At 35.7% G+C, this 17272-nt stretch overlaps 1 protein-coding gene across 5 annotated transcripts in view; it reads left to right on the top strand.

Moving 5' to 3' along the window:
* Window positions 1-17272, top strand: part of KIAA1328 (KIAA1328 ortholog) — a 360311-nt gene that overhangs the window by 223693 nt on the left and 119346 nt on the right. For 4 of the 5 annotated variants that reach the window (XM_023543878.2, XM_064294594.1, XM_064294593.1 and 1 more), the window contains exon 8: window positions 7027-7134. The exons of the other annotated variant lie outside the window; for it this stretch is intronic. In XM_023543878.2, the coding sequence (XP_023399646.2) occupies window positions 7027-7134 (108 nt within the window). The remainder of the gene's footprint in view (window positions 1-7026; window positions 7135-17272) is intronic. 5 annotated transcript variants of the gene reach the window in all.

Below are 17272 nucleotides of genomic sequence, written 5' to 3'. Positions count from 1 at the left end.
GAGGAATTAGTTTGTTTCATCTAATTCATCAAATTTATGTATGAAGCTTGTTTTTAGTATAGTTCTTTTAATCTTTTTGATTGATGTCTACGGGGTCGGTAGTTATATCCCGTATTTTATTCCTGATATTGGTAATTTATGTCCTTTTTTTTTTTTTTGCTTTGTCATTATTGCTGCAAGTTTGTTAATTTTAATTCTTTTCAAAGAACCAGCTTTTTGTTTCGTTGACTTTTTTCCTATTGTTTTTCTGTTTTCAATTTCATTGATTTCTGCTCTTTATTATTTCTTTCCTTTGCTTGCTTTGGATTTATCTTGCTCTTCTTTCTTTCATTTTTTAAGGTGGAAGCTTAGATTCTTGGTTTGAGACTTTTCCTCTTTTCTAATGGAAGAATTCAGTGCTATAAATTTCTCTCTCAGCGCTATTTTGCTTTGTCCCATAAATTTTGTTTTGCCATGTTTTTATGTTCATTCAGTTCAGTTTGTATTTTATGTCCCTGTGAGGTTTCCTCTTTGACCCATGTGTTATTTAAAGAAGTATTGTTTAGTTTCCACGTTTTGGGGGATTTTCCTATTTTCTTTCTGTTATTTATTTCTAGTTTGTTTCCACTGTGGTCAGATAACATGCTCTGTATGATTTCAGTTCTTTGAAATTTGTTGAGTTTGTTTTAGAGCCCAGGATATGGTCTATCTTCATATATGTTCCATGCACGCTTGTAAAGAGTATGTTTTCTACTGTTGTTTGGTAGAGTGGTCTATAAATGCTGTTAGATCATCGTAGTTGACAGTGTTGATGATTTTCTGCCTAATTCTATCAGTTGTTGAGAGTGGGGTGTTGAAATCAATTGCAGAAATGTCTATTTTGTCTTCCAGTTCTATGAGGTTTTATTTCACACATTTAACCTCTGTTGTCTGATGCCTACACATCAGTAGTAGAGATCTCGGCTGCTAACCAAAAGGTCGGCAGTTTGAATCCACCAGCTGCTCCTTGGAAACCCTACGGAGCAGTTTTACTCTGTCCCGTAGGGTCACTATGAGTCGGAATTGACTCAACGGCAACAGGTTTTATGTTTTCCTGATGGATTGACCATTTTGTCATTATGTAATGCCCCTCTCTATCGCTAGTAATTTTCTTTTTCTGAAGTCTATTTTATACAATATTAAAAAAAAAAAATTTTTTTTTTTTTTTTAACATAGCCATTCCTGCTTTCTTTTGATTAATGTTTGGATGGTATGTGTTTTTCCATCCTTTTCTTTGCAACCTACTTATATTGTCATTTTGAAGTTAGGGATTAAGTCTGACATTTTACTTTTTCTTTTGTTTGTTCCCTCTGGTTTTTACCTGTTTGTTTTCTTCCTGGGGTTACTGGAACATTTTTTAGAATTCTGTATCAATTTATCCATAGTGTTTTTGAGTTTATCTCTTTGTATAGATTTTTTAATGATTGCTGTCGGTATTACATTATATACCTATAACAGTCCCCTGGTGTCACATTTTACCAGTTTAATTGAAGTATGGAAATATTACCTACCTTAAGGTCCCTTTAGGGGTCCCTGAGTGACACAAACAGTTAAGCACTAGGCTACTAACTGAAAGTTCGGAGGTTTGAATCCACCCAGAGGCACCTTAGCAAGGTGCCTAGCAAGTAAAGCCTGGCAATCTACTTCCAAAAAATCAGCCATTGACAGTTCTACTGTGCCACACATAGGGTCGGTGTGAGTCAGAATCTACTTGAAGGCAACTGGTTTGGTTTGGTATTTTTTAAGGTCCCCTGGTGGAGTGGTGGTTAAGTGCTCCACTGCTAACTGACAGGTCAGTGGTTTGAACCCACCAGCCGCCCCACAGAAGAAAAACATGACAGTCTGCTTCTGTAAAGATTACATCCTTGGAAACCCTATGGGGTAGTTCCACTCTGTCCTGTAGAGCCATTGAGTCAGAATCAATAGCAGTGGGTTATCCTCTCCCATTTATAGTATGATCATCTTAAGTATTTCCTGTGTGTATATTTAGAACCATATCAGAAAGTAGAATTTCTGCTTTCACCATGAAATTTAGAATAATTCAGAAAATAATTTTGAAAATGAAGTCTGTTGTATCTATCAGTATCTTTATTCTTTTTTCCTTCCTGATGTTCCATGATTCCTTCTTTTACCATTTCCTTTTTGTTGCATGAGAATTCCTTAGTCCTTCTTGTAGGGTACAGTGTGCTGGCAATAAATTGTCTTAGTTTTTCTTCAGTTGAGAGGACTTTATTGCTGGATATGGATTTCTAAGTTGACAGTTCTTTTTTTTTTCAGGCATTGAAAAATTTTAGGCCACTTCCTTTTGTCTTATATATTTTCTAATGAGAAATCCACTGTCTTTAAAATGGTTTTTCTCTGTTAGATAAGCTCTTTTTTCTTTTGCTGCTTTGAAGATTTTTTTCTTTGTCTTTAGTTTTCAAAAGTTTGACTATGATGTGGATTTCTTTAGGTTTATCCTGTTTAGAGTTTGCTCAGCTTGAATCCATAGTTTTATGTTTTTTGCCAAATTTAAGGAATTTTTATTATTTCTTTGAATACTTTTTCAGCCCCATACTCATCTCCTACCCTTTTAGGACTCTTAGGACATGAATATGCAGTCTTTTGTTACAGTCCCACAGGCCTCTGAGTATCTTTGTTTTGTTTTGTTTTTTCCCGGTCTACTTTCTGTTCAGATTTTGTCATTTCTGTTGTTCTGTTATCAAGTTCACTGATTGTTTCCTCTGTCCTTTCCATTTTGTTGTTGAGCTAAGCTATTGAATTTATGTATTTTGATTATTGTTTTTTTTTTTTTTTTAGTTATCTCAGGTGTGTATTTTCCCAAACTAAAATTTCCACTTGGCTCCTCTTTATGTCTTCTGTTTATTTGCTGAGACTCACTGTTTTTTTATTTGTTTCATGTATATTCATAAATGCTCATTGAAACATTTTTATGATGGCTGCTTTAAGATCATTGTCAGATAATTCCAACATTTGTATTATCTCAGTGTTGGCCATCTGTTAGACTGTCTTTCCTCATTCAAGTTGAGATTTTCCTAATTCTTGGTGTGATGAACAATTTTCAATTGCATCCTGGACATTTTGGGTATTATGGTGTGAGACACTGAATCTTATTCTAATCTTAATCTAATCTTATTCTAGCAGGCAATTTAGGGGTGCCCTGTTATAGCCAGTGGAGAATGAAAAGCTAGGCTTCTACTTGGCCACTCCTGGTGGGGGTTGAGGAAGTAGAGCCACAGTTTTTTCTGTGATGTTTAGCTCAAGTAGGGCAGTTAGTATGTAAACATTTTCTGTTTTGCTAAACTACCCCTTCCTGTTCCTTTGACTAGAGAGAGCAAACTCTTTTTACTCTGTGCCCCTTGGCATTTCCAGGTTGCCAGCTTCTCCAGCATACAAGCTGGGGCATATGAGGCAAAAACAAACCCCAGGAAACTTGCCACCATGTTGTTTTTCTGGTCCTAGTCTGCCTTCCCTCTCTACCTTTCAGGGTCTTCTTGCATTTCTTTCATATATAATGCCCAACATTTTTGGCTGCACTTAGTGGGGGAAATAGGGAAAAGTGCATCTACTTCATCTTGTCCCAATCTGGAAGTCCCTAGAGATTTTACTAAATAATAAAAAGCAAATAAATGTGTAAAAATTCAATAGGTTGAATGATTTCTAGTTTTTTTTTTTTTTCTGAATTTTACTCATCCAATAAATTAGATGAATTAAATTTCATTATTTTTATTCAAAAATTAGACTTTTGTAGATTGGACAAAATTTTGCAAGGCAAATTACCAGAACAGTCCACAATATCGGTATGGCCTTATAGGAAGAATGCCTGTTTTCTAGCATTACCCTGGAAATTTTTTATATTTCTTAAACCCTAAAAATGTGTACTATCTGCTAGAAAAGTACTTACCTGAGATAATTTGAGCCCTTTTTTGGATCCAGATCTCTTTTTACTAATTTTTAAAGCAAACTATGTTTCTTACTCATGTGCAGAGTTCCCAGCCTGGCAAGTGGTTGTCATTTGACTTTAATGTAATCTCTTGGATAGATCCCTTAGAAGAAGTCTGTTGATTTCTAGCTTAGGAGTCACAGTGTTTTACTTTGAGGCATTTTCAATCTTCTTGGGTAGCCTTTGTGAACTAAATACGTACAAACCATCAGACAGTATCCAGCAGTGACAATGCCACCTTTAGATACTGGTCAGGCTGATTTCTGGTGCCTTAGTCATCTTAAAGAGGGTCTTTGTGACTCTGTATCAGCCATCTTAGTTTTGCCATTTCATTCTGCCCTCCTGTAGTTCTAGTCCTAAAACAAACTTCTTCCCAATCAAGAAGGTAGAACAATGCTGCATGAAATGGCCAATTATACAGAGGGTCGAGACATTTTTAATTTAACAGCTTTCACTTCTCATTCTCCCGCTTACTTCTACCATGTTAACTACAGTTAGGTGGTACAACTCAGAACTTGGATCCTGAATCTATCCATTTGATTAATCAGTATCACAATTCCTATTTTTAGGCTGAAAGTTGTCCTACTGTCTGGCCTAGTTTTTAGATTTGTATAATTTTATCACTTATGAGTTATCTGAAATTCAATCCTCTGCACACTAGTGTCATATACCAAGAATATCTGTCTGAAATTAATCCTCCTAAATTCAAAGCTTTACATAATCTAGGATCACCTTTCTACCCTTTTGCCCCACTTTTCCTCAGAAACAACTTTTTTCTGGAGGCAACTTTGTCTCCTTAAAATCTTTCCAATGCCATTCATAGTTTTTCCTCCAGCTATACTTTTCCCTCGAATTTAAATATCTTCGCTCTACTTTTCCATTTATGCATGCTCTATTAATTACACCACAGATCAAATCCCACTGCTTCAGGTCTTCTAGCTTTCTATGATTACTCCAACATACATCAATCTCTTTCTCACTGAACTCTATTTTAAGTTGTTGAATATACATAAAATTAGCTCATTTTTTAATGTGTAATAATCTGTAACTCAGTTCAGTTCTCCTTGTTTCAGCAAAGATTTATTAAGCACTCTACTCTGTGCAAAACTGTATGGGAGGAGTATCAAAATGAGTAAGACTTGATTCTGTCTCTCAAGAATTTATTATATATACTCTTAGTCTCTGATTTGTATACAATTTGAGTTTTTATATATCTTTACTGAACTTGTAAATGGCCCACTTAAATTAATAAATTTATTAATATCTTCTATATACAGGACATCGTTTATGGTGCTCAGGAGGTTCAAGAGAAATATTGCGAAGGCAGTCTATAACTGTGTCCCGACGAGTGGTAGCACAGGATCATTATAGTAGTTCAGAATTCTTGGATGAGCGTTTCATTTTGTAATAAATGTGGCGTGACATTTAGATTTAGTTTAATTTTGATTAATGATTCATTCTGCTGTCTTGATATTACATGATGGTCAATAACAGCTTTTGAAAGATGTTATCTCTATGAGCCCTTTCCAGATTGGTCAGAGAGGATTTATCTAGATTACTATTTTTGACAGTGCCAAGAATCACCTTAAATCCCTTTTGGAGCAAAGTAGGATATGTATAATGAATAAAAATCAAGGTTAAATATACTTACATTTGTCTCCAATTCTTAAAATCTGCTTTAATACATTTTTTTGATATACCTACCTAGCTACAGTAGTACTGCCTTCACTGCTTGAAAATGAGTTATATTCCCCTACCTCACTTTTATTATCTGTAAATAGGTGTAATAATAATAACTACTTCATAGGGTGATTGTGAGGATCAACAAGATAATCAACGTAACCCATACCCCGTTGCCATCAAGTCAGTTCCAACTCATAGCGATCCTATAGGACAGAGTAGGACTGCCCCATAGAGTTTCCAAGGAGTGGCTGGTGGACTCAAACTGCTGCCCTTTTGGTTAGCAGCTGAACGTTTAACCACTGCACCACCAGGGCTCTGTATGTAAAGTACACTCATTAAATGATAGCCGCTGTCATCATCATCATCACTATTGCTACTACTCCTGTAGAGGGTTCTATGACTGCTCCTGTTGCTACTGTCATTTCACTTTGTTCTCATATTTACCTAATATTCCATCTGCATTTACCTACCTACCTGTGTATCATGACCAAGTATTAGTGTTAAACTATAAATTCCTAGAGGGTAATTAGTCTACATGCTTGTCTTTTATGTAGTTAGTTGCAGTAAGAATGCCTTTCAACAGTGTGTTAAGAATGTTTTTACTTCATGGTTTGGCTTCATAGATAAAAGATACAGTTTAATAGATAGCCACAGAACATACTTTAACAGATAACCACAGAACATGTCTAAAAAACTGACAGAATGGGAGTGGGTAGTAAGTATCCCATAGTTGGTATCAGTGATTAATTAATTGACGCCCAAACTCCTGGTAGACTTTATGTTATGCTCCTTTCTTCAACTGCCCTCCCTAGGGCTAAATTAGTGTTTATGAATAGAATGTCTTCCAGGTCTTCTCGGGGAGTTTATCATTTATGAATAGAATGTCTTCCAGGTCTTCTGGGGGAGTTTATCTGTGATCTAGAGAAAATATGTTGTTAGTGAGCTGTAGTCCCAGTTCTTTATATTGTCAGTATGAGATGTGGGTGCCTCACATGTATGTGTTTGGCAGGGTTGGTGATACTTAGAGTTATTAAAATTCCCATTTAGACTCTAGTGATCAAAACATACTTGCTTAGCAATGGATAGAGGGAAGCTTTACGTTTAGAGCCTAGTGCTCTTAAAGCATCTGTAATTTTGAGTATTTAAATTATTCTAATCTACCCAATCTTCTCCTGCTTCCCATAAGTAAGAGAATTTAAATTTCTATGAAACCAGTTTTTGTTTATGTGTACTTAAGACATTCTCATTTATTTTTGACAAATTGAGTTTTAGTTTGAAAATAAGTGCTGGCAATCTAGCTGGAAGGGCATGGTCATCCAAGGGTTACCATTCATCTTCATAGGTTCTGCAGGATTAGAAATTCTCTACATTTACTTTTACAGGTTAAAAACTAAAGCTATGTTTAAATCAAGAGAAATGGCTGTTGATGAAGAGCTTACTGAACCTCGAAAACTCAATCTGGATATGAATGGGAGTGACTCTGGACCAAGGTAAACCTGAGCAGCTAATGAGGGCAAGAATATAAAGGACATAGGTGTTAAGGATATATTTGATATATATTTATAACTCTATATTGATAAATTCAGTTTTCTTATCATATGATTAATATATTTTTGTTATAAAATTTTCAAAAATATAAAGTATAAAGAAGAAATAAGATATAAAAATAAATGTGAAGAAAATAAAAATCATTCATAATCCTGTTATTCAAAGGCAGTCCTTTGAGGCTTTTTTCCCTTTCTTTCTTTGTATAATAGTATAATTCTATATTGAGTATTGAGATTATGCTACGCAGAATTTGCTTTTTTGCTTTTTTCATTATATCATATTTTCTGATGTCATTACTTTGTAAAAACATGATATTATTCATTCAACAAATATTTATTGTGTGGCAACTATGCCCCAATATTTATCTATCAGCTTGTTATTGGATAATACAGCATTTTGCTGTTATAAATTATGCTTTGCAGAACATTCCTATAAGTAAATTTTTTACTTTATCTCTACCTATTTCCTTGATACAGATTCTTTAAATGGAATTACTAGCTCAAAGAATATATAAATTCTTTCAAGATTCTCGATTCGCATTGCCATATTGCTTTTTATAAAAGTTAAATCAGTTTATACCCCCAAAACAGTGTTTGAGATTTCTCTTTTCATGACATTTGGGAAATTTGGGGTCAGTATTTACTTTTTTTTTTTTTTTTTTATTTACTTAAATATTTTTATCCCTATTATTTTTCTCCTCTCCTTCTGGGACTCCAATTACATGTATAGTAGACTTTTAGATATTGCCTCACAGGTCCCTGAGGCTCTGCTATTTTTTCTTTTTAACCTTTTTTTTTTTTTCCTTTCCATTGGATAATTTTTATTGACTGATTCTCCTGTTATCTCCAATCTGCTGTCAAGCCCATAACGTTCTAGAACTTCCAGTTGGTTCTTTGTTATAGTTTCTGTTTTGCTGCTGAGATTTTCCTGTTTGTTTACTCATTACAAATACCTTTTCCTTTATGTTCTTGAGCATAGTTATATTAACTGCTTTAAAATTCTTGCCTGCTAATTCTAACACATGGATCATTTTTGTGTTGTTCTCCATTGATTGACTTTTCTCTTGAGTATGGGACCTGTTTTTTTTTTAATATGTCTAGTAATTTTGACTTGTTTCCTGGTCATCGTGAATGACTTTGGAATTCTATTTCTCCGAAAAGTGTTGATATTCTTTGTGTTAGTTGATCTTCTTTGTGATAGTTGATTTTCTTCTCCCTCTCTTCCACATACTTACTCATACACACATAACTTCCTTCCTCTGTCCCCTCAATAAGGAGCCCTGGTGACACAGTGGTTAAGTGCTCGCTGCTGACCAAAAGGTCGATGGTTTGAACCCACCAGCTGCTCCACAGGAGAAAGATGTAGCAATCTGCGTTCATAAAGATTACAGCCATGGAAACCATATGGGGCAGTTCTACTTGGTCCTGTAGGATCACTACAAATGGGAATTGACTCAGTGGCAACAGAACCTCTCAGTATAGCTGTATTATAATCCATTTACAATGAGACTATGAGTCCTGGTGACGTAGTGATTAAGCCCTTGGCTGCTAACCGAAAGGTCAGGGGTTCAAATCCATCAGCCACTCTGCAGGAGAAAGATGTGACAGTCTGCTTTGATAAAGATTACAGTGGTGGAAACCCCATGGGGCAGTTCCCTCTGTCCTGTAGGGTCCCTGTGAGTTGCAGTCAACTCAATGGCAATGGGTTTGGTTTAGTTTTGGTTTATACTATTACTTTCTTTTTATTAAATAAATTATTTGCTCTACAGTTTATAAATTTGTTGTTTAACTTCCTGTATACTCAATCATTTGTTTTTTCACCCAACAAATATTTATAATGTTCCCCACCATGTGCTAGGCACTGTTATGGAGTTTGGGTAATGTAAGAGTACACAAAATAAACAAAAATACCTTGTCTTATGTAACTTAAATTCTTTTATCTTGTCATTCCCAAACTTCCCAGAAAGTATAACTATCTCAATATATTCAAACACATCGTTATTCTCTCTCTTTTTTTTTTTTTTTCTTAAGATACCTCTCTTGGAGCCCTCCATAATTCTGCTCTAGTCTGAATTGGTTATTCTATAGGCTTACTGTTAGAGAGTTCATCCTGAGATTTCGCTTATCAATCATTTTGGAATTATTATTTTACTTCTTTTCTGTGTTATGTTCTCCTTTTCCTAGATGTCCTCTTTTTTATTTATACTCCCTCACCTTCCTGTAACATATCCTTCAATGGCTTACTAAAAAGGAGTACAGGGGAGGTAATTTTTTGAGACCTTACACTTCTGAAAAATACCTTTAGTCTATCTTCACGTTTTACAGTTTAACTAGATATAGAATTCTAGGTTGGTAATTATTTTTCCTCAGAAGAGATTGGGTTTCTAGTTCCTAATGTTGTGGTAAGAAGTTTGATGGAATTTCATTCTTTATCTTTTTTATATGACCTATTTTTTCCTTCATGGGAATTGTTAGGATCTTATCTTTCTCTGCATTGTTCTAAAATTTCATGCTAATGTGCATTAGTTGGGCTTCATTATGCTGAGTAATTAGTGGACTTTTTTAATTGGGAAAAACTTTCTTCATTTAGGGAAAATTTTCTTTAAAAATCTCATCCATTCCATTTTTTCATATTTTCCTGAATTCATATTAATCAGATATTTAATCTCTTGGACTCTTCTCTCATCTTATTATTTTTGTCTCCTATTTTTCGTTGCTGTCTTTTTGCTCTAGTTTTTGAGAGATTTCCTGAACTTTATCTTTTCACCTCTTTTGTTGAATGTTTTGTTTCTGCTTGTTTTCAATTACCAAGAACACTTTATTCTCTAAATATCTTTTTTTTTTTATGTACAAGAACCCATTCTTGTTTTATGTATGCAATATTTCTTATCTCTGAGGATATTAATAGTTTTTTAAGTTTCCTGTGTTTGTGGTGCATTGTGTCTGTATCCACCAAGTTCGAGTTTCTTTTTTCTACAAATGTCTCATGATTCGTTTGGTAAAACAGTAAAAAGCCATTGAAAACTCTCAGTACACATGAACAGGGCTTGTCAACTGATGGACTTCACTGTGGAGTATTCAGGTAGGAATCTAGTTGTTTTGCTGTGGGTCTTTTCTCTTGGAGTCATCAGTTTCCTTAGAGAAAATTCTTCTTCCTTGGTTGGAAGAAGAGATTGGGGCCTTGTATAAGCTTGGCTTCCAATGTGGGGAGCCCAGTAGAAGAAGAGGAAAACGACACATCACTCATTATGTAACCTTTCACTTAATCCCCCTTTTAACGATATATCTCTATTGTATTTCGATTCCCCAAGCCCAGACTTATTCTGGGTCAACTTTTTCAGGGGAGTAAACCTCCAGTCTTCTCCTCAGGTTGATGAGAGATAGTTGACTGGCTCTGTGAGAATGGAGCATAACATCTGGGGATTTAACTGCTATGCAGAGTTTCAACCAGTCTGCTTTCAGTCCACCTGCATTCCCTACCCAGTTCCTTCAGTTCTAAGCCTTTCAGGAGTTCTCTGGAATGTTTCAGCTTAACCTCCACCTCTACTCCAGCTAACAAGCATTTCAGTTTTGACTTTTTCAAGTTGATTAATTGAGTTTGAACTCATACGTCTGCTTTCCAGGTTTCTAAAATAATGTGACATATCTTGTCTGTTATGGTCTCCTTTTCTGTTTTCTATAGCCACATGGGCTTATGTCTTTCTTATCCTTTTACTATTACTATTACTTTTGAGGAGTTTCTGTAGCTGGCTTAGAGAAATGTAGGAATGGGGCTACAAGCCAAGGAATACAAGTGATATCTAGAAACTGGGAACAGTGCTCAGCTGACAGCCAGAAGGGAAATGGGGATCTAAGTCCTACAACTACAAGGAACTGAATTCTGTCAACAACCTGAATGAGCAAAGAAACAAATCCTCCCCTAGAGCCTCCAGAAAGGAACTGCCAACATCTTGATTTTAACCCAGTGAGACCCGTGTCAGACTTCTGAATCCATAGAACTATAGAAAAATTAATTTGCATTGTTTAAACCACTGTATTTGTGGTAATTTCTTACACAACAATAGAAAATTTACATAAGCACTAATTCATTATTTCTTATAAATGCGTAATTGTCAGTGGTTTGTATATATATCATGACTTATCCAGCGCTTCCTCTATTGTTGGACATTCAAGTTGTTTCAAGTTCTTTACCACCATACACAATACTATAATAAGCATGCCTATTCTTGTTTGTGTGTTCTGGTACTTTTGTTTTTTTTAGGATGAATTCTCCAAATGAAATTGCTAGGTCAAAAGTTATAATAGGCCATGCCAATTTTTTTTTTCCCCAAACATTGTAGCAGCTCATACTCCCACTTGTAATTTAGGAGTTTTCATCCCTGCTTTTTTTTTTTTCATCAGGTAGGTGTAGTGAATGCTTTGGAAAATAGAGCTCCAGCCTAAGAGATGGACTTGCTTTAAGGCTATAGGTGCATCAGGGCTTTCATGCTCTAAATTCCAATAATGATGACAAAAATAAGGTAAGACTATGCACTGCTTCCAAAAAAAAAAATTTTTTTTTTTCCTTTTATGCCTCTATCAAGACCCTAAAAAAAAAAAAAAAAATTAAGATCCTAGGACCTTTGTAAAAGTTAATATGCATTATAGGAGTTTGAAGAAACCCCCCCACACATGCTTCTGATATCTGGAAGACAGTCACTAGAAAACCAAGAATTCACACTCGACATCCCTTAAATTATTTAATCTAATGTGAGATTAAAGAGGTAAAAGACAGTGAGTTCACTTGTTTCTGTTACCTACTCGGTGGAAATTATGTTGTCTCCACTAACCACACAAAGAGCTATGGAGAATACACTGCAGTCTTGAGTAGCCTTTGTAGAATTGTTTAAACAACAAAGCCTTTCTATATTTAGAAAATATAATCAAGAGTCATTATGGGAAATGACCCTCTTCTACCTTGCAGGCTCTTTGACTTTGCCAGAAGAACTCTCTAGATAAAATTTAATATTAAGCTAAATTTTGTTTATTTGGAAATTTAAATGATCTTAGTATTAAAAATTCTCTGTGTATTTAAAATATTAAACTTACTCAAGTGAGGCATTAAGAATTTGGAACTAAAATAAATGAGATAATGAGGAAGTGAAAAACATATTTTTTTATAATTAACAGCTCATTTTGAGTTAATTATATACAATTACCAAAATGTAATTGCAATTTATTTTCTATTATCTGTGGAAAGAATCACAGGCAAGGGAGCTTACATTGCTGCCTTCCTGCATAAATGCTATAGAATGAGAATAAATACTATGTGAGGCCTTAATGACAAGTAAGAGCAAATAGTAAGGCACAGCTGAGCCAAACCATTGGAAGATAATTATCACATGAAAGATGGTAATGACTTAAAAAAAAAAGTCACAGGCAACTCTGATTGTTTTTTAGTGAGAGCGGTTGCTTTTTTTTGGTTCTGGAAAGATAACTCTAATAAATTAACATTAGTTTTATAATTCTGCTGACTCCTAAAAATCTGACCGTTTATGTACTTTCATGTAATACTGAAAAATTCAAGCAAAATTTTTATTGGACACTGTTATGAATTGAATTGTGTCCCCCAAAAATATGTCTCTATGCCTGTGATTAGGAACCCTGGTGGTGAAGTGGTTAAAGCACTCGGCTATTAACTGAAAGGTCAGAGGTTCGAACCTACCAGCCACTCTCAGGAAGAAAGATGTGCCAGTCTGCTTCCTACAGCCTTGGAAACCGTATGGCGAAATTCTGCTCTGTCCTGTAGGGTCACTATGAGTCGGAATCCACTGGACAGCAGCGGATTTATACCTGTTGTTGTAATCCCACCTGAGACCGAGTTGTCTTTGTTATGTTAATGAGACAGGATTAGTGTAGGGTATATCTTTTTTATATCTTGAGTCAGTCTCTTTTGAGATATAAAAGAGATTAAACAAGCAAGCTAGCAAGCAGAGATGGGGCAATACTGATGCCAAGCCACATGGAGATTTCCAAGGAACCAGAAAACAGAAGCTAAAGAGGCAAGGACCTTTCCCCAGAGCTGACAGAGAGAGAAAGCCTTCGCCTAAAGCCAGTGCCCTGAATTTGCACTTCTAGCCTCCAACACTGTGAGAAAATAAATGTTTGTTAAAGCCATCCACTTGTGGTATACAGACTCCTACTATAAAAACATACCTTGCAGAAGATATAGAAAAGCCCATGTCTTCAAAGACTCTCATAATGGAAAAAGGCAATATACATCATCTCTACAGAATAAAAAGGCCATATTAAAAAAAAAAAAATTAAGAAAAGGTTCTCGGAAGAGGTAATATTTGAAATAAGTCCTAAAAAAAAATTTGATAGGTCAGGGTTACCTGTTGGGATGCGTGTGTGTGTGTGTGTGTGTGTGAGGTGGGAGAAGAGGTTGAAAGAGTCTGAGTAAAGGAGAGAAATCACATAGTATGTGTGGGGAACACTGGTTAGGCATATTTTGGCTTGGCCATAAGAGTAAGAGAAGATGACACTACAGAGGTAAATTAGGCTAGATTATGAAAAGGTTTAAATATCAGGACAAAGGTTTTGAACCTGCGTGATTGTGAGAATAAAAAAAGAAAAAAAAAACTTTTTATGGTGAAGGTAATTAATTTGATTTGAAATACCATTGGAATTAGAGTTGAGAATGCCAGGGGTTAGTCTTTCCAATAATCAACCCTGTGACTTTAAAAATAATGCTATATACCTCAGTCTCCTTACCTGTAGATGAGGGCTTTAAACTGGATTTTCGCTAAGAGTTTCTTTCATATTTTACTCTTGTGATTATTATACAGGTAGAATTTTCAGGTAAAGCTATCTAGTATAAGAAGATATTTGGGTCTAAATGAAGAAAAATTGAAGTTAGAGATTTAGATTTGGGAATCATCTGCATTGGGACTGTACCTGTGCAAATGGTTATTAATTTTGAGAAAAACTTTAGAGAAAGAAGAGAGATGTAAACAGAATCTTAGGAAATGCCTGCTGGTGGGAATCTGAAAGAGCAAGAAGAGAGGCAATGTGAAAAGTTGACAGAGAAGTAGGCTGGTGCAGTGTCATGAGAACAAGGGAGAAAAAGCTGAAATGGTACCTTGGAAAGAAACTTGGTTGAGGGAGGATAATTTTAAGGATAGGAATGACCTAAACATTTTTATAACTCTGGGGAGATGGCCCAAAGAGGAAGAGATTGCAGAAAGTGAATAATCGATGGAGCACAGTTCTAGAAATGTAGAGGGATCAGTTCAAATCAAGTGGCAAGTTCTTGGCTTTCTGTGCTTGCTTCTCTTTCACTACTTGGAACCTGTACCCCTTCTTTCTTCTTTCTATACATGCTCCCTGTTTGACCTCATCTAAGCTCTTGGCTTTAAATATCAACCATATGCTGATGACTCCCAAATTTATATCTGCAGACCTGACCTTTCCCCCAACCACTAAGCTCATGCATCTTGTCCTCTACTTGACATTCTCCACTAGGCTGTCTAACAGGCTACTCACACATAACAAAGCTAAAGCAAAAATCTTGTTTCCCTTTTCCACCACTCACCCCAAACTCACTTCTTCCTAGTCTTCTCCATCTCAATAAATAGCACTAGCTGCTTAAACCAAAAAATTTCCTCGATTTCTCTCCTTCCTATCCTCTCCCAATCTATAAGCAAGCTGTTTTGTTGTATTCTACCTCCAAAATATATTTCCTCCTCCCACCCTCTTCTAAACCATCATTGTCCCTTACCTGGACTTCTGCAGAAGTTTCCTAAGTGTTATATCTTATTTCCATTCTTCCCTTCTGGAATCCATCTCCCACAGCAGCTGGAAAGATCATTCAAAAATAGCAATCTGATTTCTTGCCTAAAACTCTTCACAGATTTCCCAGTGCACATTGAATAAAATCTGAACTCCTTGCTTGTCTTCAGAAGTCCTATGTGATCTGTCTCCTACTTACCTCATCTCATACCAGTCTCCTTCACAACACTTTAGTGCCCCAATCCCCATTTTGCCTAAAAACAAACTCTTGTATCTTAACTCTGCCCTTTCTTCCTAACATCCTGTGTTCCAGCTACATTGGCCTTCTTTCAGTTTCTAGTACATGCTGCATCACACCTATAGCTGCCCTAAACATTCTTAATTCTGCTTTTCCTAGGATTACCTCCTTCAGATCAGAGCTTAAATGTTACCCGCTGAGAGGGTACTTTCCTCATCACCCAGTCTAAAGCATGTGCCTCACATTGCTCTCTTTAAGTACTCTGAAGTCCCATACACCACTACCCAACTCTAAGCTTCCTGATGCCAAGGGTCATGACTGTCTTGTTCACCATTGTATCTTCAACATATAGTTGGTGATCATAAAATATTGTCAAATGGATTTTTAAAAATATATCTTAGCCTCCTCAGGAGGCTATGAAGGGAGATCATCTACTAAGAAAGAAGGTAGTAGGATAATATCTGGAAGGAGAATAAAAATACTTGGATAGTCATAGGAGAAGTTATACTAAGAAGTCATCAAAAGATAATGAATAAGACATATTGCATCCAGAATACAGAAGTTCCCTCAGATCAGCCAGTAAGATACACATAAATTTCCCTGAATGGGAAACTCTCAGAAGAGTAAAACACATATAGTCAATACATATGTAAAATCATCTTGCAACAAATGAAAGAAAAATGAAAATTAAAAACAACGAAAAGATAACATTTTTAACCAATAAATTTGCAAACTTAAAAAGTTTAATAAAAAAAAGTATTAACAAAGGTGTGAGGAAACAGGTGCTTTCATAAACTACCGGTAGTGTTTGGATGTAGCTAGAGTCACTTGGGAGGTCAAATTGACAATATTGTATTACAATTATTTCTAATTATCAATGATAATTGGCATAGCAATTCCACTTCTAATTATCTCTCTCTGCCTTCTAACTTCTTTTCATTTCTTTCCTCTTTGTAACTCAGGTAACCTTTTGGCCTAAAGAAATGCTCATACAAAAAGAGACTGTTTCTGCAATATCTCTTTCAAAGTTCTTTAATAACATTACCGGTTAACATTGGTTCAGATCATCATTAAGGAGCCCTGGTGGCACAGTGGTTAAGTGCTAGGCTGCTTACCAAAAAAAAAAAGGGGGTCAGCAGTTCGAACTCACCAGCTGCTTCATAGGAGAAAGATGTAGCCGTCTACTTTCATAAAAGATTCACAGCCTTGGAAACCCTATGGGGCAGTTCTACACTGTCCTATAGAGTCGCAGTGAGTCAGAATCAACTTGATGGCAGTGGGTTTGGGTTTTGGTTTGGATCGTCATTGTCTACCTTACACACTCTAGAAATCGTCAGTAAAATTTCAAAATTGGGTTCAGAGACATCCCAGTATGGAGTATTATGAAAGTAAACCAAGGAAAAAAAATGGTAATAACTAGATGTTACATAGTTTTGATAATAGAGAAATTTTCAGGGATTTGGAAGTGACATTCCTATTCTTTCTCAAATTCTTTTAAACTGTGATGTAAAAAGATGTTTCCTCTTCAGTACTTTCTTCTAGACCCACAGTGAGGTCTTGTTAAATCCTTTACCTTTTTAATAGGTATAAAAATCATCTCTTAAGCATAGAATTACCATATGATCCAGCAGTTCCACTCCTAAGTATCTGCCTAAGAGAAATGAAAACATATATCCACACAAAGATTTGTGTGTTCATAGCAGCATTATTCATTTTAGCCAACTTGCAATTCATTGTAAGCAGTAAGGGAGTTGCTTAGCACATAGTAATAGGCTGAAACATAAGGCTACTGAGGGTTCTCCCAAGCTGTTGTCTATATCTGCTTTGTAACTTAGCAGACTAATGGCACTCAAACAGGAGAAGACAAACATACTGCCCCCTCATATTTGGTGTAGCCTATCCTTGGAATTAACTACTTCATGATTCATACCTACATATTCTTGGCTGTAGGTAATTGTTACAATCAAATTTGTCATCTTGGTGTATAGTGAATTTGAGGGATAAATATCTTCTAAGATAGCATCATAGATTTTCAGGATGTTGGATTATCTGGCTGTCTTTGTCTTCCACTGC

The sequence above is a fragment of the Loxodonta africana genome, chromosome 11 (genome assembly GCF_030014295.1).
Source record: "Loxodonta africana isolate mLoxAfr1 chromosome 11, mLoxAfr1.hap2, whole genome shotgun sequence".
Taxonomy (NCBI): domain Eukaryota; kingdom Metazoa; phylum Chordata; class Mammalia; order Proboscidea; family Elephantidae; genus Loxodonta; species Loxodonta africana.
This window is presented reverse-complemented; position numbering and strand designations above follow the sequence as displayed.